Genomic DNA, 24,370 nt, shown 5'->3' with positions numbered 1-24,370 from the left:
CATCGCTGCGGAAACCTCTAAAATTATACCAGTGTTTCGCTACTATATTGTGCATGTAAAATACATAAAAACCTTTGTTTCGAATCACTTCGTCTATTACAAAAAACCGCATCAAAATCTGTTGCGTAATTTAAAGATATAAGCCTCCATAATGACAGACAGCGGTAAGCGACTTTGTTTTATATTTTACGACGATTTAGTGTCAGCGTTGCACCCCTGAGAAGCTGGGCCGGTTAGCTACTATATCATAATATGTTTCGAATTTACTTTATCATATATTGAAGTTAATGTTTGTTTGTGTTTATCATATCAATAACGAATATAGATTAATATATTATCAACATTTAATTAATCAATTACATATATTCAAAATAAATATTCCGAGGGATATTCTTATCCCCATATTTAGTTGTGTGCTCCGTTCAGATCAACAACTGTGAAAGAAAGTTAGGTTTTTCATTCGGTTGACTCGGAACTTTCGAAAATTCACGATTAATCCCGACCTCTGAGTCCATACGAGACGAGGACGGAGGAACCAGAGTGTCCGTCATAGCGCGGAGAGTGATCGCCGATCGGTTTAGACGGGCTTACGCTAACAGGGCGCGTGGAGCGGCGGGGAGCAGGGTGTGCGGAGTGGGTCGCGGGGCGCGCTCCCGACCGGCCACGCGCTCCGCTCGGCGCTCGGCGCTCGTCACATCGCGAGCGACCCGCGCCCGCCGCCGCCCGCCGCCGCCCGCCGCGCCCCAGTGCCTTACGAGGCGCGCTTCGAGACTTACGTGTCGCGTGTAGTCGCTCGTCGTCGCTCCCGATGTTGTGCTGTGCGCCCGTGACTGTGACTCGGTGACGGTGACCAGCACCTGCCAGCCTCGCTACGAACGCACACCATGGGGTGCGGCCGCGGACTCTGCACTGCCGACAAAATCTTCATCTTCATCAACATTGCCTTTGCGGTAAGCTTTTTGAAAATTAACTAAACATGAATTAAAACTTGCAGATTTGTAACAGACGGTTTGTTATTCATGTATCAGGTTCCTATACAACTATGTTTTCATAATGTTTTAGTGCTTTTCTAAATTTAAACATTGTTTTATCGAAAATATTTGATTGAATTTGACGTACGAAGCTTTCGGTTTCAATCAGTATTATTTATAATTTAATGCTTTATTAAAGGTGAAGTTAAACTATTATTTTCTGACTATAATATGTTATGATATTTTTGTAACTTCCTACCTTCCCTGGTATTCATGTCGTAGTGTTAATAAAAACAATGCACAAGTTTTAAAGTTCGACGACGACGCGACGCTTTGCTACCTGCTTCAGGCACTCGCGTCGCGATACAAACATAGGAGCACAATACACGCACCCTGCCGACCCGCCGAGCTTCTCTGTACGTGCATAATTCGTGACCCAAATATCTTACAATTTTTGAATGTTTGATTTTGCATAATTTGCTACAGGATTGTAGTTTGTATTCTGATGTAATACTTTTAACCTCGAGCATGACTAATATTTATAGACCTGTATCGAGTGGTTTTAGGCAGGCTAATAAGCGCTAACAACTGAATATGATTCATAATTATCTATACTAGGCGGCAGATATGGATCCGACACGATACGATAGTTTAATATGCCTTAACAGCAGGATCGAGAAAACGTTTAAAATGTAGAATTATATTCAGTACAATTCCAAAATGTCGTCTAAATCTGTTCTCTAAGTCTGAGGGTTGAGGTTGTTTTTGTTTTGCAAGCGGTGGCTAACTATTATTTGACAGCCAACGAGTGAGGGTAATACAAATTAAATAGATATGTTGACTCCGGACACATCAAAATGTTATTCATCTTAAGTATTTATGCTCAGTTGAGTAGTCCGATAAAGATATGAACAATATGAATATACAATGAGTGTATTATATAATTAATTACACTTTAAAATGAGCAGTTGATTTATAAGTGTTTAATATTTATTAAACTAATAATTCATAATGGATCGTCTATCGTCAAAATCTCTTAAAAGTCTTCAGTCGTCAGATATCGATAAACATTAAAATGTCAGCGAGCAACTAATCGGCTAGAAGCTAGCCGCTGACTTAACGCCGCGCTTCTAGGTCAGTTGACCTCTGAGGTCGACACTTTTTTTAAAAGTGGTAGTGCCACACTGCATACCTCTCGGTTGCAGTCGAATGGGCCGGCACGCCCGGGGAAGTACCACTCTCTCACTTAAAATCGGCGTGAAGTGGTAGCTATGCTACCGCGTTTCGTCCGGTAAGTGAGAGTTCCGGAGGCCCGATCCCTCTCCCCCCAAAACATGGTTGTGCAGAATTTGGTGACATTACCCCAGGAGGGTACCATCAGCGACTGCGATGGAGAATCCCTCTCTGGGCATCCATGCTCAGGACGTACACCGCCTGAGCAGGGATGCCCAGGCTGCCCTCCGAATTCTGGGGGGGGCAATTTTGCGCTCGCCACTGTTCGGGGCAAGCGGAGCAGGCATCATAAGGCAACCCCTACCACACTCGCTGTGGACTTCTGCAACATAAGGGGACTCAACTCCAACTTGAATGCCGTTCACTTTCACCTTGAGACGGCGAAGCCGGCCTTGCTCTTTCTTACCGAGACCCAGATATCTTCTCCTGCCGATACGTCTTTTCTCTCTTACCCCGGGTACAAATTGGAGCATACTTTTGTGCCACGAGCTGGGGTGTGCGTTTACGTCAGAGATGATATCTGCTCTCGACGCCTCGGCAGCCTTGAAGGGCAGGACCTATCAATTATCTGGCTGCGCGTAGACTGCGACGACCATCCGCGAATCTACGCGTGCCTTTATAGGTCCCATAGCGGTAATGCCGAAACCGACCGACTGGTTGAGCACGTCCAATTGGCTACAGATTCCGTGCTGCAGCAGACTCCATCCGCAGAGATCATTATTCTGGGCGATTTCAATGCTCATCATACAGAGTGGCTTGGATCACGCACCACTGATCATGCGGGTAGATCTGTTCTCGACTTCGCTTTGGCTTACGATTTGACACAACTGGTCACCTCGCCAACGCGAATACCGGACGTGGAGGATCATACACCTTCCCTGTTGGACCTTCTGCTGACTTCGCATCCGGACGGCTATAAGATTGTCGTCGATCCCCCTCTGGGCTCGTCGGACCACTGTCTCGTCCGGAGTACAGTGCCAGTTACACGATACTCACGACCTCGTTTCGCGGGCTGTCGTCGCGTGTGGCACTACAAGTCAGCAGATTGGGATGGGATGCGGTCCTTCTTTGCATCTTACCCATGGGGGCGAGTTTGTTTCTCGATGGATGATCCGAGCGTTGTTGCTGACTCTGTCGCCGATGTGGTGCTTCAGGGCATGGAACTTTTCATTCCATATTCTGCGGTGCCCATTGGTGGCAAGTCCCAGCCCTGGTTTGGTCGCCTCTGTAAGACGGCTTCACGCCGAAAATGGGAACGCTACCAAGACTGGGCTAACGCATCGGCGTCTCGTGATACAAACACCAGCACATTCAGAAAGGAATATAACTCTGCCTCCAGGTCCTTCAAAAACGTGATAGCTGAGGCGAAGTCGAAGTACATTGGCAGAATTGGCGAGAGACTGGTGCGCTTCCCATCAGGAACACGTGCGTTCTGGTCTCTCGCTAAGGCTGTCCTAGGGAATTTCTGTCAGCCTTCTTTTCCGTCTTTGCACAGGGACGGTGAGTCATTGGCCCATACCGCGAAGGAGAAGGCCGATCTTTTAGGGTCTCTCTTCGCGTCGAACTCGACTCTGGATGACCAAGGAAAGTCACCTCCATCAATCCCGCGATGTGATACGACGATGCCGGAGGTTAAATTTCGGCAAAGTGCAGTTCGGAAAGCACTTCTTTCCTTGGACATTCACAAGTCGAGTGGACCCGATGGCATCCCTCCAATCGTGCTACGGACATGTGCTCCCGAGTTGGCACCGGTCTTAACGCGTCTTTTCCGGCAATCCTACGCATTAGGCGTCGTCCCGAACTCCTGGAAGACTGCTTTGGTGCATCCGATCCCTAAAAAAGGCAACCGCTCAGATCCGTCCAATTATAGGCCTATAGCCATCACCTCCTTGCTCTCCAAGATAATGGAGTCCCTTATTAACTGCCAGCTCCTGCGGTACCTAGAGGAGAATCAGCTGATTAGTGACCGCCAGTATGGTTTCCGTCGGGGTCGCTCAGCCGGTGATCTTCTAGTTTACCTTACTCACAGGTGGGCTGAAGCAGTTGAGAGCAAGGGGGAGGCATTAGCAGCCAGCTTGGACATAGCGAAGGCCTTCGATCGCGTATGGCACAAAGCGCTTCTTTCGAAGCTTCCTTCTTATGGGCTTCCCGGGAAATTATGCAATTGGATTACCAGCTTTTTGGCAGATCGGAGCATCAAGGTCGTTGTCGACGGTGCATGCTCTGACTTAAAATTCGTCAATGCTGGTGTTCCACAAGGCTGCGTCCTATCACCCACTCTGTTTCTTCTGCATATCAATGATTTGTTGCAAATCGGGAACATTCATTGCTATGCAGACGACAGTACCGTTGACACCTTATACACCGGCCGCGCTAATATTTCTCGGGAAAACGTCGAAGAAAACCGGAACAAACTTGTGTCTGAAATCGAGTCTTCGTTAAACGAAGTCTCGAACTGGGGCCGGCTAAATTTAGTCCATTTCAACCCCAAAAAGACGCAAGTTTGCGCGTTAACCGCTAAAAAAACACCATTTGTCGTATCTCCACGATTTGAGAACATCCCGATAGCCGCTACAGGTAGTATCGGAATACTTGGCGTTGATATTTCGAGCCTCGTTCAGTTCCGCGGTCAATTGGAAGGCAAAGCCAAATTGGCTTCAAAGAAGCTCGGTGTGCTCAGCAAGGCGAGACAGTACTTCACGTCGGCCCATCGCCTAAAACTTTACAAGGCGCAAATTCGGCCTCACATGGAGTACTGCTCTCACCTCTGGGCGGGTGCTCCCCAGTACCAGCTCCTTCCATTTGACCGCATCCAACGTAGAGCGGCTCGAATTATCGACGATCAAGCCCTTTCCGATCTCCTTGATCCTTTGGCTTTGCGTAGAGATGTTGGATCACTCTGCATCTTCTACCGAATTTTTCACGGGGAATGTTCCGAGGAATTGTTCGGATTAATCCCGGCTGCTGAATTTCACCTTCGGACATCTCGTCAAAATTCTAAGTTTCACCCGCACCATCTTGATGTCCGAAAATCCACAACAGCGCGATTTCTTAGACATTTTCTGCCTCGCACAACCACTCTGTGGAACCAGCTGTCGCCGGCGGTTTTTCCGAACCGATACGACATGGGAACCTTCAAGAAAAGAGCCTACTCCTTTCTCAAAGGCCGGCAACGCACCTGCAAGCCCCCTGGTGTTGCAGATGTCCATGGGCGGTGGTAGTCACTTTCCATCAGGTGAGCCTCCTGCTCGTTTGCCACCTATTCCATAAAAAAAAAAAAAAAAAAAAAACTGATAGGCGATAGCTCAGCGCACAAATTCAATATACGCGAGCTTCAAATCAAAACCGGTGTCGTGTTACGTTTTTCTCATTCCATAAGTGCAACTTAATGTAATTGTAAACCACTTGTACGCATCATAAACAAAAACTTCATCGCGATATAAAACCTTCGCAGCACACAATAAGAAGACAGCGTGACCTATAACATTTGTCCTTGGTAGTGACCCCGACGACAAGTCGCTAGTTGTGCCTTTATCGGGACGTTGGCATAACTAACAAAATACCGAGAAAGCCGTTCATTGTGATGCGCATCTTGAACGGACGACGCCCGTTTGTATAATTTTGGTATTCATTTACCGTCTTTGCTTTCTATAAGAACGGTTCTCCGGGAGCTCTATTACTTCCAGATTCAGATTTTTGGCCTATCATTGTTTGAACCTTTTAAAAAAATAGTAACATACCAAAATTATTTTATCTACATATCAATTATTATTATTGTCGATTAGTGTTCGAACGCACGTGTGTTCTTATCTTTCGCTTCTCATCCACCTTACGAAGATTACAAAATGTAACACGACTACCGTCGACTGGCGAGAGGCGAGCGTAACATCGATACCTCTTTAACGGCCCATCAGACTTGCTCGCTACTCCTTTGAAATGTCAGAACTGCCTCAAGGTTCGCTCGCGATGGGTTTTCGATGTAAATGTCGAGTAACAAGCGCGAAGTGCGAACACATCCGCTGCTAGTCGTTGATGCAGATTGTAAGTCACCGAGCCACGTTCGTAAGCGAGCCTGGTGTGCATTTAATGATAAAACAAATGATCACGTTCCACGAGGGCTAAAAAATAGTTTTGCGACTGAAAGAGGTTGAGAGAGCTTTAATGTTGAGCAAAGCCTCTTAAGATAAAAACCGCTTTTATCTTTGCAGAACCGCAGCCCCGCCGCTCCATTGTTCTCGATTTATTTTATTAATGCGAAACTGAGTTAAGAACAAAGTGCCAGCGAAGAACCTAATTATTAAATCTGCCTCGGACACGAATACAGTTCTGAGAGCCAGGAACGTTCCAACGTTATATCAGCGATTGATTTACACGTCAATCGACTCGGCGAGCTCTCGATATATTTCTGTTCGTGCAGATATTTGAGTATACGGCGCGCGGCGAGGATATCGCGTTACTTGATAGCGCGATCGGGTAACTTCGCGAACAATATCTATTATATTGTATCCTTGTTATGCTTAGTTAGCTAAACCGAGCGAATGCCTGATTATCTAGGTGAGGACACGTGGTTTGTAAGTCATTTATATTATTCATCGCATCGCTATGTTTGTTTTGTCGTTAATATTGTTGTTAGTTATATTGTTACTGCATGTGATGATTACAATCACAGGGCGTGTTACATGCTCGCCCATAGATTTTGTTTTAAAACAAAACGTTGTGGAACGTGCTCGTTACTCGCAAGTGTTAAGAGTTCGGAGCGCGTTGATCAGGAAAGTTAACGCGACGAGTGTTCCAACCGCGCTCATTAGCTCCGATTAAACTTCCGCCGAATGCGCTCTTTATTTTAAAACGAAACGAAAATCATGAACAGAAAATGAATGATGATTCATTCATATTCAATACAATTTGTTAGCAGAACAATTAAAAGAAAAATATGTAGCACGTAAAACATGAAGTCATTAATATTTCAATGCCGTAACATCGCGTGTCAACGGCTGACCCACTTTGTGCGGCTGAAGTGGACGCAGCTCCCGGGTTACCGAGACTACTACTCCTACTGAGGAACCCTGAGGGGGAGACACGAGAGTCGCGCCTACCCCGTGCACGGAGTACCTGCGACCCTCTAGGCTGCGTGTCTACACGCAAGTGTGTCAAGGTGTGCGTAGGAATCCGTGCACACATGCAAGGAAACTGTAACGGAGACCGGAGCCACGTCTGGGATATGATTTCAATATATTAATCATGATAATATAATTAGCTGTAATAACATCAGCCAAGCGAATGGAGCGCGTAATTAAGCACAATTGCAAAGTCTTAGTGTACGATATCAAATGGTATGCGGTCGGAAGGTAACGAGTGGTAGCGAAAGAGCATTGCGAGAGTGGAGGGTGCTTGCAGATTTTAGCTGGATTTATATTCGCATTAACCTTCTCGTCGTTCATAATTAAACGTTGCTGGCAAACTTCACAAATTTATTTTTATTTCGTTATGAAAATGTTTAAAACTAAAAGTAATCTCTTTACCTATATTTATGTTATAAAAGAAATGTATGATTAATCGCGCTGTTCATTAAAAACTTCACGTCCGATTTATAAAATATTTTAGTTTGAGAACACTTGGGAACTAAACGCAGACCGCATACGACATTGAATGTAGCATGCTGAATTGAATGAAACATATTGAAAATTACAGTCTGAACTTCGAACCGCAATCAACGGATCAAATGTATGTGCTCTAACTACTGAACTATCGCGGCTATTCCGATATAGCATACAACATGTGAAGGGCAAATTGAACGTGGCAGAAACCGCGTGGCAAAGTTAGTTTGTACATACAATGTACTTTATAAACTTTAAAAAATACGGTTTAGGATACATGGCTTTGTTCCTTCATTAAGCGAAATTATTAGTTTGATCCTCCCACGCCTCACGTGGCATCGCCTTGTACTTTGCAGTGATCGTAAAATAATAGAAATTCCAATAAATACCTGTTCAAAGATAACGTAATGCAGATAAATATTATGAGTAATGTGTAATAACGCGGCGACGGGTTCGCACCGCTCCGGTCTTTGTTACGAGCGTGCATTGTCCGTATCTGGTTTTACATTCCGACATAATAATATAATTTTTTTACATTAAGTATTCCTAGAATATAATGCAATTCACTATGAAATGAAACCTATAAAGCTTTCATTTATACCAAAAATGAGCAAGTTTGAGAAACAAGCGGGGAATACCACAGCGCAAATGTTCCGTAATTCGTGTTATTGGCCGAAGGTTTTTCTATTAATATTGCAGTCTGGCGTCATTCGCGATAAAACAATGTATATTGTAAATAATGCTTTTGTTATGACAGTTCTCGTAAGACAGGAAAATACGACGAAATCGTTATAATTAAACCTTATTTAAAGAAATTACTGCTGTGAACTACAATGTAAACGTGGAGTATGGCTGTCAATGGAAAATAAGGAGCTGTATTTGGTTTTCATCCTCTTGATGTGTATCGTAACACTCATCTCGCAGTCGGCGGGCTCGGGACACATCTGCATTTCACATGTCTACCTAAAGAGTATCTCACAACACCGACACGCGCCGGTTTAGCGTGGCGGAATAAACTCTAAAACTACTTCTCCAGAGTACAGGAGCCTTTGTCCGGCAGTGGAATGCTTTCAAGTTGCTATGTATACACACAACAGATGTAAATACGGGCCGTCAATCGACCAAATTGAACGATGGTTGAAAATCTCGAGACAATCTCTCGTTGCCCCCCTTTACCCCCCGCCCCGCCGCCCTTCAAATCTATACACGGACGTCAGTCCGGTTTAACCCGTTGGGTCAATGTGGGGCTACAAAAAATGCTATTTATCACTTGCTTATGTAAAGATTAGCAATCGTTTCGTTTTAACAAATGATACTACTGATATTGATTCCGATCGTATAGTGGTGGGATATTTCATTGTTGAAATGTATTCTAATATTATAAATGTGAAACTGACCAATGATTGGACTTTGATGTTTGGTATGCAGCAATCTGGATCACGGAAAGCACACAGGCTTTTCTATAGCTGACACCTAATGAGCATCAGCTAAAACGCGAGCGAAGCCACGGGCGACTACTGATGTCCCATAACAGTCTTACTCTAATGCTGTATCAATTTGGCGTGAAGTGAAGAAACTGTTTTCATTCAACGTTAGCGTCTGTTAAAGTTGGGAAACATATCACCTGACACATGCCGGTTTCCTCACGCGGCTCTCCTTCATTAGAACATCGATTTCTGTAATCGTTATTACATTGCCAGATTATACTGATTTTTTCATAGACTTTTTTCAAGAAAAACTCAAACTTCTCAACAAACATTATGTGCGGGCTCAGAGTAGGAAACACTTCTAACACCAAGTCTCCGCCTCCGCAAAGTTTGACGACCTCCGTGGTCGAGTAGTCTGTACACCGGTTTTCATGGGTACGCCACGCGCCACTCCGCGTTCGATTCCCGGCCGAGTCGTTGTTGAAAATTTACTAGTTTTCTTTTGTTGTTTTGGATTTGGGTGTTTGTGGTACCGACATTATTTCAGATTTTCCATAACACTAGCTTTAACTACTTACATTGGGATCTAGAGATTTGTATGTGATGTTGTCCAATATTTATATATATGTCGGAGACGGTCATGAATTCCTTAGCGTAACGAAGCGCGGCACGAATCCCGCGAGGCGGCAGCACTATCGTGACGTCACGACGCGACTAACTTCGTGCTACGACGGAGCCTACCCGGTGGAGGCGCTCAGAGACGACTCACTTACGATTCCGCTCTCGTGAAGATCAGTACCTCCATCCTAGGAACTGTCATTCGCTTCGTTGCCAAGTGTGATACAGTGTGATACTGAATTCCTACTAAGTGTATAAGTACTTTAAACGTAGAGTAAACGTATTCCTGTATTCGTGGTTTCCTCTTTGCTCGATCACCCTAGTAATACGCCCCTATGATGTCTGACGATCGTACTGATGTCGCTGTCGATCCGACATCAGAAGTGGGATTCAATCGAGTAAATGAGAAACCAAGTGAAAATAATATTCAAACAAGTCAATGGCAGAAGATGCTCGACATGCAAAATGAGCAAATGCACGCGCTAATACAAGCACTGAATACGCCGCGATCCAGCAATAACGTGACTCTGCCCGAGTTCAATCCTGACAAGCCAGAAGCGGACCCTCAATCGTGGTGTGCAACCGCAGACCTGTGCCTTTCGGACAACCCACTCGAAGGATCTCAATTAATAGTCGCGCTCAGCAAAGCTTTAAAAGGAACTGCGTCGACTTGGCTGTCACAAGTTACCTACTCCGGAATCACATGGCCTCAACTCAAAGAGCTTTTTTCAGCGAGGTTTGTTCCGACGGAGACCATCCCAGCTATCCTCATGCAGTTGAACACCAGCAAGCCTAACGAGGGAGAAAGCTACGCCGCCTATGCTAGCCGAGTACTGTCGTCATTGATGAATCGTTGGAAGAATGCAAGTACTGAACAAATTGCGGTATCGGTTGTGCTAGCTCATTTGGCTCAAATCGATACTAGATTACAGCGACTTGCGTTCACTACCGAGATTTCTACACGCCATAACCTACAGAAAGAATTACAAGCGTACTCATATTTGAAACGCAAAGTGTCACAAGACGTAAACAACGCGGCGGACACTGCGAAGCGAGCCCGTATGTCAACGTTACCGCTCAAATGCTACGAATGCGGGAAACTCGGACACAAGCAAGTCGATTGTCGCTACAGAGGGAAGGAAGTTAAGAAGCACCCTCAGCCAGTGAATACACAGGCCCGTTCGATGCAGCAGTCAACACCGAAAGGAGTCCTCATCTGCTTCAAGTGCGGACAACCGGGACACATCGCTACGCGCTGCGGGAGCGTCGCCCCTACTGCTGCCTCCGCCACGTCAAGCGCCGTGCCCCGAGCTGAACGCTGAGTCGACATGTGCATGGTCAAGACTCCTTCAGGATTACTAACGCATAACGGTCAGTCAATCATTTTTCACTTTGATTCAGGAGCCGAGTGCTCGTTAGTACAAGAAAGTTGTGCTAAGAATTTGTGAAATAAACGTTTAAACAATGTTGTTACGTTGTTAAGAGCACTGTACGAATGTTGTGTAGTATAGTGATTAACGAGTATCCGACAGAAATCTTATTTCATGCCTTGTCTAATGAGTATTTGCGTAGCGTATATTTTTATGATAGGTCGCGAGATTTTGTTTTCGGGTTTTGTGGTTAACATAAGAACGATTGAGCTTACTCTGGCACAAAGTAACGTTATTAATTCGTGTGCTACAAAACATGCCCCGACCTGTACAAATAACTTTGACGAGATAAATACTGACATTTCAAACGAACGTAAATAATAACTTGTCGACATTTTCCTACTACATGCGTTAACACTTATGAGCTAGAAATTTGCTTAATAGATCCGAATAAAACTGTTCAAAGACGACCGTATCGCTGTTTACCGGAGAAACGAAAAGTAATGCAAGAACGAGTAAATAAGTTTTTAGATGCCAAAATTATACGACCGAGTAATTCACCCTTTGCAAGCCCCGCTAATAGAGCTAACCGTGAGCTGATCAAAAATACCGTCCCGGATAGGTACCCGTTACCGTTAATTTCTGATCAGATTTCGCGACTTACCGGTGCAAATATCTTCACAAAATTAAATTGCGCTAGTGGTTTCCATTTAATACCGGTAAATAAAGAATCAATTGCACGAACCACGTTTGTAACGCCTAATGGGCAGTATGAATTCTTAGCTATGCCTTTTGATCTTTGTAACGCTATTTCAGTTTTTCAGTGTGCTTTGATGATTGCGTTGGATGATTTAAGCTAAAGCTACATTGTAGTGTATGTTAATGACACTTTGATTATTTCGGAAACTGGAGAATAGGGCTTAGAGAGATTAAAAACGGTATTGGAGGTTTTATCTAAAGCAGGTTTCTCACTTAACTTCAAAATAATGTTCATTTTTAAAGACGCGTGTACAGTTCCTAGGTTTTGAAGTAAAGGCAATTGAAATTCGCATGTAAAAAAAAAACCGAAGCTTATCGCGGTTGAATCGAGCGATAAGTCGTGGCAGGATGCATTAAGCGACGTAAAGCTTGCGTTAAATGGTACAGTCAATAGGGTGACGAAAAGCTAGTCCACTCGAATTACTTATCGGTAAAGTCGCACGCCCTCTTAATTTAAAGATTTATGACGGAAATAAGGACGTAGATATCGAACGAGTCAGAGAAAACGCAGCTCTATCGATTTCAAGTGCGGCTCAGTATGACAAAAAACGGTTTGACAGTACAAGGCGAGGTTGAATAAGTTTTCTGTTGATGGCTTTGTGTTACTTCAAAACAAAGAATTCAACCAAAATAAATAAGACCCAAAATTTGAAGGGCCACTTAAAGTTGTTGACGTGTTAGATGGGATACGCCATAAATTATGAGCACTAAACTGTAAACGTACTTACAAGTACGCGCATGATAGATTAGGTCGAATGCCCGAGGGCCAAGTACCACTGGAAGTTGAAGAAATTGAATTGAGTGATGACGGTAATGATGGTGCATCTTAGTTCGGCTGGTCGGACCGTACCAGTAGCCATTTCGTAGCCGTAGTCCGTTAGAAATCGGTATCTGCTTTAAGTAGTCCGTGGATACGCGGTGCGCGGGTGGCTCTGGCGGAGGTCGGGTCTTGTAGAGACCATAGACTCTGGGAGAGTCGGCATTGGTAGAATGCAAGAGAAAGAACACAGGATGTGTTAGAGGGGCTTATGGAAAAGCCACAGGCCACGAATAAGATTCATTGTTCGAGATTCATGTATAGTGAATTCAGATTAAGTCTAGTAAATTTTAATGATTTAATGATTGTGGATAGTGACACAAGCGGTACTTAGCTGCTCTAGCATTTCTAGTTGTCTTAATTGTAATTTCATTAGATGATTTGTTTTTTTCTGTTTTCTTTTGAAACTTAAATGATAATAAATCAAAATTGTTACATAAGCCAGGAAGTTTATTTTAGTTTCATTACAATGCTAAGTTAGTTGTAATGTTTAGTGTCAGAGGTGGCCGAACGGTGTATACTGTGCTACGATTTCATTATTTCAGAATAACACACGGGGACGTGTGTAAAGCAGGATGGCCGTGTCGGAGACGGTCATGAATTCCTTAGCGTAACGAAGCGCGGCACGAATCCCGCGAGGCGGCAGCACTATCGTGACGTCACGACGCGACTAACTTCGTGCTACGACGGAGCCTACCCGGTGGAGGCGCTCAGAGACGACTCACTTACGATTCCGCTCTCGTGAAGATCAGTACCTCCATCCTAGGAACTGTCATTCGCTTCGTTGCCAAGTGTGATACAGTGTGATACTGAATTCCTACTAAGTGTATAAGTACTTTAAACGTAGAGTAAACGTATTCCTGTATTCGTGGTTTCCTCTTTGCTCGATCACCCTAGTAATACGCCCCTATGATGTCTGACGATCGTACTGATGTCGCTGTCGATCCGACATATACATAAGTCAACTTACTTTGTGCAACTTTTGCTCAAATAAAATAATGACGATAAATAGCGCGTATGACTCGATATAAATAGCCGCAGAACAAAACATCGATTGACGTCCATGCAGGATAAATAATAATTAATTTAATTAACTCGTGTCATTGAGACATTGATTGTCGGAAATGAGTCGCTCCTGGAATTCCTTGTCGCGTCTTGGGAGAATCGACATTCCAAAATACACAAAATCAAAATATACATTCAAGTTTTACAAGCTCTTTCGAGTCACACTTTACGAAACTATATTAAGTGAAGCTACCACCGGTTTGGAATATAGATTCTACCGAGAAGTACTCGCATTAAACTCAGTAGTTATTCTTTTCCAACATTTAAAATACAAAGTAAGTTGTGAAAAGCCTGCCTGAAAGTCAACAAGTATAGCTTCAAGTTTTTTTTATTATAGATTTATTCTTGTGAATAATATACTTTTTTGTTAATGAATATTTTTACAAATGATTGAAATTGATGAATTGGACAAATTAAAAATAACACTGTTATAGTTATTGATTTATTATTGTGTACAAATTGTATATACCTACAATAATGATCACTGATGCTATTAAAGTGATCGGTATTATTGTAAATATACATATAAGTATAGGTACCTACATAATATTGTGGTAAATATATTGTGACGCAACAGTGAGTATTCTTACCTGTTAAAAACATGGCGCAGGAAATAAGGACTAAGAAGTGTAAAGTGACTATTCAAAGAGCTAAAGAGGGACAAGTTTGTGATCTTGTGACTGTTTTGTTTATTCGGGACATTGCTGTACGAACAGAAATACAAACACAAACCATGTTTATATAATATGTGCGTAAACAATGCACGACACTTGGTGATGAGGTATCAACGATAATGAAAGTGTGCTGCGTCTGAGTGTTAACGTGATAATAACACAAACAATTACGTGCCGATAAACTTTGCTTTGTAGATTGGGTGCTAAGCATTATAATAATGTTTGTATGTATTCAGTCGTAATAGGAATATATGTTTTTATATGCACTAATGTAAACATTGCTTAATGAGTAAATTTATTAAGCATTCCTTATTTCGGTAATGTGTCGCCCACGGGCCTGTCACTAAACGGGTGAGCGGCGGTGATGTACCTCCTAACCCTGAGCAAGACACCTAAACTGTACAATACAAGCAAGGGTTTGCAGGCCGCGGGTACGTACGTGGGCGGAATGTTCATACCTCAAAGTAGGTACGCCTCAGCAGCAGCGGTGCAACAAGTGGGAAAGGTTATTGATTTGGAAAATGGTCTACTTTTGCAAACATCACGCTCGGTTTCGTTACGGAATTTATAAAACAGAACTGTATATTTTATCGAGTTAACCTGATGCCCGGCATGCAAGCAATGTGCTCCTTGGAAGCCTTCACGCGTCTCATGAATGACGAACAGAAACCGAACCGCATAGTAGCTATATATAAAAAATATCCGAGCATAAATTATAATAAATTGTGCAAAATTAAAAAAGCTCATCGCTCGTGTAATTCGTAGCCCTAAGACATCACGTAAAGTTAGTTTCTCGGATCTCGACACTCGCCGCTCACCGTCCTCGGGCCTCGGGCGAGTGTATTTGAATAACAAATATTAGCCCAACTGTTCAATGAGAGGAAGTCGCTAATTGAAAACATGAAACGAGTTTTATTTTTTGTTTCTTTTTAGTTTCTTGTCAACTCCGCGCATCACGCATATTACAATGTTTTTTTAATGATTCTAGGAATTCCAGTAGTGTACATACAATAGTTTTTATTATGCATATGTTTGTGTAGGGTACATCTAGTTTTGTAATTAAGAAAAACAATTCATATGTTATGTACAAAGTGATACGGACATACAAATAACGAACGAAGATATTATAAGGCGACTGTAGCCAGCTGCTCGCCGCGACTGGAATGTGGGCACGGTAAACGGTTTGTTGTGTTAGACCCGAGCGACTACGAGCGGCTTGTGTATCGTGTAATCGTCATCTTAGGAGGTTTCGTGACGTGCACGGCTTAGTTACGAATTCGGATTCTAGACTGTAATACTAATACATGAAGTGAAGGAATGTAAACAGCTGTGCATGTGACTACTTTCAAAGCAATTCATTATTTTTTTTATAATGTTGTATACTTGTTCGAAAATAATATCATTTTAGTTAACTTTGAACTTGACAAATAAGAATGATATTTCACTATTACACGGTAATCACAAGGAGTGAATCGAAATTGTGAGATATTTTTTTGCCGAAGCCCTTTCTTCTTGTTTCTGTTAGCGGGCTGCACTGTTGCCGTCGCCTATCCTTGGCCGTGCAGTGTCAACAATGAGCGAAGTGGGGCAATGGCGCGCCGACGTCTCCGCAGCATCGGCTGCGATCTCTCTTGCACCTTGCGGCCCGGGCCCAGAGCTCACTGTGCCCTGGCGCCGCGCCCGCCTCGCGCTGAGAGACGTGCCATCTCCAATTCGATCGATTAAATATTTCCCTTAGAGATCGGCTTTTGTAAAAAAAATACGTAAATACGGGCGGCGAAGCTAGCTCGATACTTAAGCCATTAAAACGGTCAGTTGACAAATTGAAACGCTCCTCGAATCCGTTTAACTCGTAACGAAATATTTAATTAATCGCTCTATTTCTACACAAACAGTGATACGGTGTAATCTTTTGGGGATTCTTCACTTGGGCGGCTTCGACAATCAGCTAATAGGAAAACGTTTACAACTAAATCACGATATCATTTACAACTAATTTTATTACGCGGCCGTCATCACAGCCGACACGTTGCCGTGATTCATTATATATCGCCTCGCGAAAAGAAGGCGACTAATACCTACCGCTAGCGCTAGCGATGTCTGTATGACTGCAAACAAGTTGGAATGTACTCTATTCCAATACACACAGCAGTCGTTATGGTTCCGTTGCAAAATCAATGCATCGCATTCTATAAAACGTACCACAGATTTGTCATTCAGTAAAGTAATAAGCAACAACGATGACATTAAAAATATGTAAAAATAATAATTTATTTATTATTTTATATAAAAATAATAATTTATTTATTATTTTTACATATTTTTATTGTTATGTAAATTCCGAGTCACCACCGACTGAAGCCACCCGGTGGTGGATTGTCTTATCATTTCTTATTAACGTTTAATTAAACATTAATGTTGTAGAAATAAGCTTAAGTAAATTATCACATTTTATTAAGACGTGCTTTTATGTAGTAACATAATTTGTTATGCTATAAATACTTGTGACGTTGTATTATGATGTACGTTCAGCAAATAAACAGTAATTTTATTGTGCTCGTAGTAAACACGTAGCGCGTGTGTCGCGGCGCGGGTCAGCGACCGGCGCTCCTTAAGCTGCAGCATCTGCGCTCGTCCGCCGACGTCCTGTGCCCTGCCGGCCGCGGGGCTACTTAACTAATTTGTGACGATTGGGTCTTATTCGCCTGCGATTATACTATACGTCAGGCCACCCACTGTACATATAAGTCAGATTTTGTAAGATTAATGTTGCTCTAACAAACTTGGTCCTTCGTTTATTTCTTGGCAATATGCTATTACAATTCTAGAGCCAGCACCTTTAAACGAGAGTATGTCTATTCAAAGCTGTTGGATACCACGGCGCCGACACTTACTTAACCGTGATATTAAACTCAATATATGTATATAATAATCTCGCAGTTTTAGTCTAGTGGTTGATTATGTATGACTTTAGCCTGTAGTATATCTATTTACGAGGTATAATTTACTTCAAAGTGTTTCATTCTCTAGAGAGTGATTACTAAGACATAAAAAATCAGCCGTTCTTATATCCGAAGCCGCTTTCCGCCGTCGATAGACGAAACGAGATCCAGAAACCGGTCATCGCGTTTTAAGCGCAAGAACTAACGTCAATAGCATTCAGTAAACGGAACATAATTATACAGAGTGTCGGCACGCTGGACATATTTACATTAATGTAATGTGCGTGTAATAAAGAAATACTTCGATATCGCGATTATGTCATCTTAGGTGAAACATCGGGACCGCACAATGGCGGGAGCCGTACTTTTGGTGGACTTTTGAAACAAAATTATGAATCTTGAAAATAAAGCATCACTTGGACTCTTCATTGCAGTATAATTGATGAGATGATCTTGGTTGCAGTATAAATATATGACTTAACTGCCAGGAATAGTTTACTAAACAATGTTTAACCATTCTTGATTGGTTGGTTGTTTTTGTATTGATATCAAAATTGATACAGTACATGATTATGCACTTTATCATTTGTGCTGCAAGAAGTCGAAAGAAGGACCGCCTGCTAAAGGATACCTGTGTCGCGCCAAGAGATATTACAAATGTATATATGTGTATAATACAAATACAATTATATATTGACATTGAAAGTAACAGAAAAATACTGCAGATAATAGTCTTCATTAACATAAGTTTTGTTTTGGTTTCTATTATTATTTAAATCATTGATATACCCAGTGACGTGCTATTCAGCGGCGGCCTTGGGCGGGCTCGAACGAATATTATAGCAAAAGCCTCGCTGGTACTTGTAATACATGGTGGTAGGGCTTCGTGCATCCGTTTCGCGTCACACTCAGCATACATTCTACTGCCGAATAGCAATACTTTAGCAGCGTTGTGCTGTGTTCCAGTTTGAAGGGGAATGAACGTAAATACGAGCACAAGGGTTCGACCCTTGTATCCCTTCAGTCCGCAAGGTTGGTGGAGCGTTGACAAAGAACCTGTTGTTTCTGAGGCGGTGCTGTCCATTTATAATCAGGAGGTCCGTTTAAAATTCTGAATAAATTAATTATAAAAAAAAATCCTCAACAAGTTATTTCTAAAAATGCATATGACATAATATGCTCACCATAGTTTAATGGTTTCTTAAATGACTACTATTTATATTTTTGCGTAGATAGAAGTATCTTAAATCAATTTAGCATACTATCTGTTACGTATTGTGTAAATAAAATGCAATTATAACTCAATCGAACTCAATGGGCGATGGATATTATGACATCGGCACGGATTATGATGATGGTGATTACTACAAGGAACGGTAGTAAGAATGTTTGTAGCATATCAATGATCAGTCCATCTGAGAGCGTTGGGAGCATTAACAAGGGGTCTTAAACAGCATAGGATTCTTTCGACTTTAAATGTTTCAACTGTAAACCGCGCAACGACAATACTCTGAATATACTAATGCTGTGTTCCTGACGTCCGGTCATTAGCGATCACCTGGTTCCAATGAGACGACGTTATTCGGGGTGGTACTGTTTTTGTATAATTAGAATAGCCGTGGCGGACAAGATTAGCCAGTATGCAATGCTAATAACATCTCTTCTGTCGATAACACCGTTGCTGAGGCTCAGCGGTGTTAACGATACGGGAGCGCCACATCTGGTTTTGTAAATACCGTCACTAATTAATATACTCGTATTAATTTATATTTTAGTTTTTGCCCGCGGCTCGCCTTATTTATTTGTAAAAAAATAGTTCAAACTTGCTGAATATGATATTTCATTACATGCGTTTGAGTGGTGCAGGTGTGTAAGCGTCACAGGCAGAAGGACAGGTCCAAAGAAGCTATAAGTAGAAATGACATCTCAGTTTAAGGAGCAACTGCTTATATGCTTGCCATTGCTATGTAGCGCGCCAAGTCGATCAGATACTGTAGAAATGAACGCCTGACTTTATTTTATAACACACGATAGTATGATAAAGCACCTTAGTGGTAAATAAAAAGTTTGTAGTGAAAAGAAAATCATTATGTAGCGGAATTCTTGACTGCCTTGATGAAAAAAATAACTGAATGGATCAACGTCGCTACAAAAGTTGAATGTCGAGCAGTCGGTCCGTCTGCCGGCCGCGATGGGAAACGACTCCTAATGGGCCCGAACTGCACAAAAAACGTAAACAATGACCCATTGACACAGCAATCAGTGGTAATATTGATTACAATAGAAGCGTATTAGGTAATTATTTATAATCAGCACCGGCATGTGTTGCAAGCGAGCGCCTCGCCCCCGACGCCCCGGCACACATGCAACCGCGCCTTCGACGAATGACCTCATCTGACTCAGCTGTTTCCTGCGGTTAATACGTGTCAACCAGAAGATCTTTGTTGCTCAATGAACGAGTCTACAGACATGCTTATCGGCCAATACCGCATCACATAAATTGCTCATATACCTAATCATCTGAGAGACACTTTTTGCGACACGAAGAGAGCAGATATTGTGTAGTATAATACATTCAATAGAACTCGACGGAATAGAACAACCGATGTGTTGTAGGTGGAGTAATGAGCCGGCGCCGTTCACGGCCGCTAACCTCAGGTTAGGGAATGACGTGTTCTCTCGATGACTTGCATTTAGGCATTCTTGGGCTGTCGGCTTAGCTCGACGCGCCCGCCGCGCTGCGGTCACGGCAGCCGAGGTCGCGGGCAGCTCGCCATTTATCGCGAATGCCTCCTGCTTGCTACTGATCTGTTTCGGTAAACACTTGAAGTGATTTGTCATTGTGATTTTTAAAGCGTAATCATGATTTTAGAGCAAAAAGAGAGGCCAGCGTCATCGTTGGCCTCGCTTGAGGACATTCTTATAACGTTTGTGTACTTGAATCACGTTTTCATAAAAAAAGTGAGCATGATTTTAGGGAAAGTTGATCAGAATGAATTTGATTACCACTGGTTTTATTACAAAACAAATATTTATGAAATGTTAATTGGTTATTTTATTTAACATTTCGATGACATTAATTATTGATTTATTTGACGCATATGTTTGTATACATATGTTTACGGAGTGTGGCTGGTGTTGCAGATGTACAGCGGCGCGCTGCTGGCGACGGCGGCGCGGCTGGCGTGGGACCCCAGCACCTACACGTGGTTCCGCTTCCTGTGCGCGACGCAGTACCGCGTGTCGGCGGCCTACGTGCTGGCGGCCGGCCTGTGGCTCGCCGCGCTCGTCTACGTCGCCGCCGCCGCCGCGCACCGCTCCGCGCGCACCTGCCTGCACGTCGTAAGTGCACCCCGCTTCTGACAGCGGCCGAATGTATATCATTTACTTATATTTAACGACATTATGTACTTCAAATGTTGAATAGGAGTATCTAATGAATTTCTTTGCTGGTTTTCCTCGGTACGATATATATTCCGAACCGGTAGTTGCTTTATCTAGTTCTGGTTGGATTCTTTTTTAAATACTTTATTCACAGAGTATATGGTACAAAAGGCGGACTGCCTGAAGGCATTCTCTGCCAGTCAACCTTTAGGTCAATCAGAAAAGCATGAAGGCGGTAATTAATTATTAAGGTGGTTCTGTAAAATGACGATTCGAAAGTGGTTATACCTGATGAATAAAGTATATTTATATTGAAATGTAAAGAGGAACATTAGCGTAGTTCCGTGAACGGCGGTAGTGAGTCAGTGTCGCTTGACGCTTGCAGTACGCGGTGGGCGTGGCGTGCCTGGCCGTGAGCGAGGTGGCGTACGGCGCGTGGATGGCCACGTCGCTGGCGGCGTGGTGGCGCAGCGCGCCCGAGGCCGAGCTGGCGCGCCACGGCGTGGACCTGCTGCACGACCTCAAGCCCGCGCTGCTCGCCGTCGAGCGCTACCGCGACGTGGCGCGCCCGCTCTACGACATGATCGAGGTCTGCCTGTCCTATTTTTGTGTTTGTTTCCCCTTCAAAAGATCATTCAATTCAACTGTTGTTGTTCTCACTCGTATACATACGAGTTACGTACGTACAGATATATATGGGTTAGTCTTAATCAATAATCACGCGTCGATGACGACGTAGGCGGCTCTTTATTACTTCTTATTGAACGGTTCGATCTCGTGACATCTCCTGAATGCCACAATTGACTAAATTGGCCCGAACAATGCGAGACGGGCTTCTTTATCGACATCTGTTGGAATGTGCGCCCATAGATAATAAAATGTAATTGGATACGACGACCTGCCACAGCTTACCGCGGTCTCATCGACTGGTAAACAATCACTTTGTACGCGCAGGAGGTGGAGCGGGAAGCGCCCAACAACGCCTTCGTGATCGCCGTGTTCGCTGTCATCGGCATCATACTGCAGGTATTATCGACACTTAATGATGAGTAACGTACTCGATAAGATTTTGATTCCAATTCCTGGTAGCGATCGATCTATATAAGTAATCAACTCATCTTCTCCGAATCTTTCCTTTCTTTCTTTTTTTGAAGAATTTTTCTTCCCAAAACTCGATCTACAAGTAATTTGCTACTTCTTTACTGGCTTGCGGTCCGACCGGCTGCGTATGTTCACGCAACTGCATGGATCAGAGAAATTCATTTTAATGTCGACTTACACGACTCCCCAGATAGCAGCGTTCGTGATGGCGCGGCGGCTGGCGCGGCGGCCCGAGGCGGAGCCCCGCGCGGCGCCGGAGCCCTGCGCCTGCGACTGCGACTGCGACAAGCGCGCCTGCGACGACGACAGCGACAGCGACGCGCGCGACGCGCCGCCCGGCTGGCGCAAGAAGGCCAACCTCCGCATGTACACCATACTCGATAAGATTTTCTAGCAGGTACGCCTCGCCCCGCAGCGCGAAGTCAGCGCGAGTCGCGTGCCCGTAACGCTCACCCCGACCCCCGCAGGACGAGACGCCGGCGGCGCCCCGCCCCGCGCCGCGCGCCCCGCCCCGCCCCGCGCCCGCGCCCGCGTCGCGCGACGCGCGCTGGGCCGCCGTGCACGCGCAGTTCGCGGCGTCGCGCCGCGCGCGCCCCGCGCCCCCCGCGCCCTCCGCGCCCTCCGCCCTGCTCATCCTGCGCGCTGAGCTGTAGCCGCGAACGAAACGAATTTATGAACATTGAGATATTTAATAGAGTTGTATTACTTGCTAGCATCCGATCGGCCGACGAGGTGCGTTGGTCCGCACCGTCGGCGATGGGTCGATGTTGCGAAGTAATGGTGTGCGGTCTGTCATATTACTGAATCATGAGAATCTTATTAGTGCGAGGTGACGCTAATCTCTTGTTATTTTTTAGAGTTACTATTTGTAAAATACTTTATACCAGAGCGATTTATAAAATATGTCGTCAAATTCTGTTGTTCATTCGAAGTGCACTTTTATTAGACATTATAAAAATGTTTTGGGTAGCGTCTGCGAGTTTCGGTGCCGCAGACGGAGCTGTAATCATACGTTAATACTTAAGACAATGTTATACATCGAGTGTACCGATGGCGAGCGGCACTCGCGACGTACATTGTATTACTAGACTAACAGACTGCCATATTGTTTAATGTTTAGATAATTGTTATTCGAGATAAGATATATATGTAGGTTGTATCGATTAGAGTAAGTCGTACCATATCACAGCGCGGGAGCCGCGCTTGCCGAGCTCAGTGTTCAACGATGCCGACGATACGGGCGTATCTTACTATACGTATACTTTAATTTATTTTTATACTTCGATTAGTTTTCTTACCTCGTAGCGATATTATCGAGAGACGTGATGCGGGCGGGTCGGCCTCAGCACAAACACGTCAATTCCATTGTTTCTGTGATGCCGGCAGCAGGCACGCCACGCTACGGGCGCCCGACGTGCCAAATAGGTTAAGAGCGGCCGCGCCGCGGGAGCGCCGCCGCTGCTAGACAATAAGGGGGAAGGCCGTGACGTCACCTTCTCGTTAAGCCTTAAGACTATCAAGCAATAAAGTGATATTTTTATACAATCCGCTGTTATTATTTTCCTTTCTTAGGTCATTTTATGGGGGACTAAACAGCTGCGAAATCAATCAGCTCAAACATTTCGATTTTAGAGAATAGTTTATAGTTTTTGCTTATCTTAATCCCAAAAGTATTATCATGTAAAACGTGTACTATTAGACGGAATGCTAATCACTTTGTGATAGACGACATTTTTGTTTTGTTGTCAGACACAAGAACAAATAACGCAGAAGGACTGCTGACCCATGAACATGTCACATATAATGGATGATGGGAAGAATATGCAATTTCTAGACTTAGAACACACACAAAGATTGGCTCTGTGATTTGTTACTGATCTTGGCGATGCAAGAGGGACCGGAACCCTCGTAATGAGAACTTCCTCGCCTTCTAATTTTCCTTTCAGTCGTCGCATAAATCACATTGTTCATCGATTGCCTCACCACCAAACGCGTTCCGTTGCGCAGCTTTAACTGGCAGGCACATCGAAGGAGTTTAAAAACTCGATTGGATAGTTTGTGGCTTCATCTCCACTTGTTACACGGTCAATAGGTTTGAGATTTTTTTTATTTTTTATTTTAATTTATAGGGGACAAACGAGCTGGAGGCTCACCTGATGGAAAGCGATTACCACCGCCCATGGGCATCTGCAATACCGGGGAGCTTGCCGGTGCGCTGCCTTAAGGGAGGAAACGAACGAGGCTTGAGTGAATATGGCCCACCAGATGAATGATGAATTATGTAGTTTAAGTCATCTAATAATTTTTTCTTAACTTCCAAAATTGAAAACATCGCTCACTCAACCATTCATTATTTTTGTGTTTAGTAATGATTTTTGGGAATTTTGTTGATACAAAATTGATCTTGGAATT

General features: G+C 43.7%; 1 protein-coding gene across 4 annotated transcripts; it reads left to right on the top strand.

Moving 5' to 3' along the window:
• Nucleotides 1-723: 723 nt before the first annotated feature.
• Nucleotides 724-22,483, top strand: LOC124543318 (translation initiation factor IF-2-like). Of its 4 annotated transcripts, none has more exons than XM_047121504.1 (6): nt 724-950; nt 20,618-20,815; nt 21,243-21,446; nt 21,812-21,883; nt 22,149-22,355; nt 22,426-22,483. In XM_047121504.1, the coding sequence occupies exons 1-5, from the start codon at nt 885-887 to the stop codon at nt 22,350-22,352; spliced, it is 744 nt and encodes a 247-aa protein (XP_046977460.1). In that variant the 5' UTR covers nt 724-884; the 3' UTR covers nt 22,353-22,355; nt 22,426-22,483. The 4 variants fall into 4 exon arrangements, with proteins under 4 accessions (XP_046977460.1, XP_046977468.1, XP_046977476.1 ...); XM_047121512.1 differs by lacking the exon at nt 724-950 and adding an exon at nt 6,609-6,758; XM_047121520.1 differs by lacking the exons at nt 724-950; nt 22,426-22,483 and adding an exon at nt 6,609-6,758 and having other exon boundaries at nt 22,149-22,419.
• Nucleotides 22,484-24,370: the final 1,887 nt, after the last annotated feature.

Source organism: Vanessa cardui, chromosome 3, assembly GCF_905220365.1.
Source record: "Vanessa cardui chromosome 3, ilVanCard2.1, whole genome shotgun sequence".
NCBI classification, from domain to species: domain Eukaryota; kingdom Metazoa; phylum Arthropoda; class Insecta; order Lepidoptera; family Nymphalidae; genus Vanessa; species Vanessa cardui.
The sequence above is the reverse complement of the archived record's forward strand: the minus strand, read 5'-3'. Positions and strand labels throughout refer to the sequence as shown.

Bases quoted from the DNA above. Each gene is read 5' to 3' on its own strand.
- LOC124543318 (XM_047121504.1), top strand. From the start codon at position 885: ATGGGGTGCGGCCGCGGACTCTGCACTGCCGACAAAATCTTCATCTTC. The intron at 20,816-21,242 runs GTAAGTGCACCC...TGACGCTTGCAG, and splicing joins CGCGCACCTGCCTGCACGTC to TACGCGGTGGGCGTGGCGTG. The intron at 21,447-21,811 runs GTCTGCCTGTCC...TTGTACGCGCAG, and splicing joins CGCTCTACGACATGATCGAG to GAGGTGGAGCGGGAAGCGCC.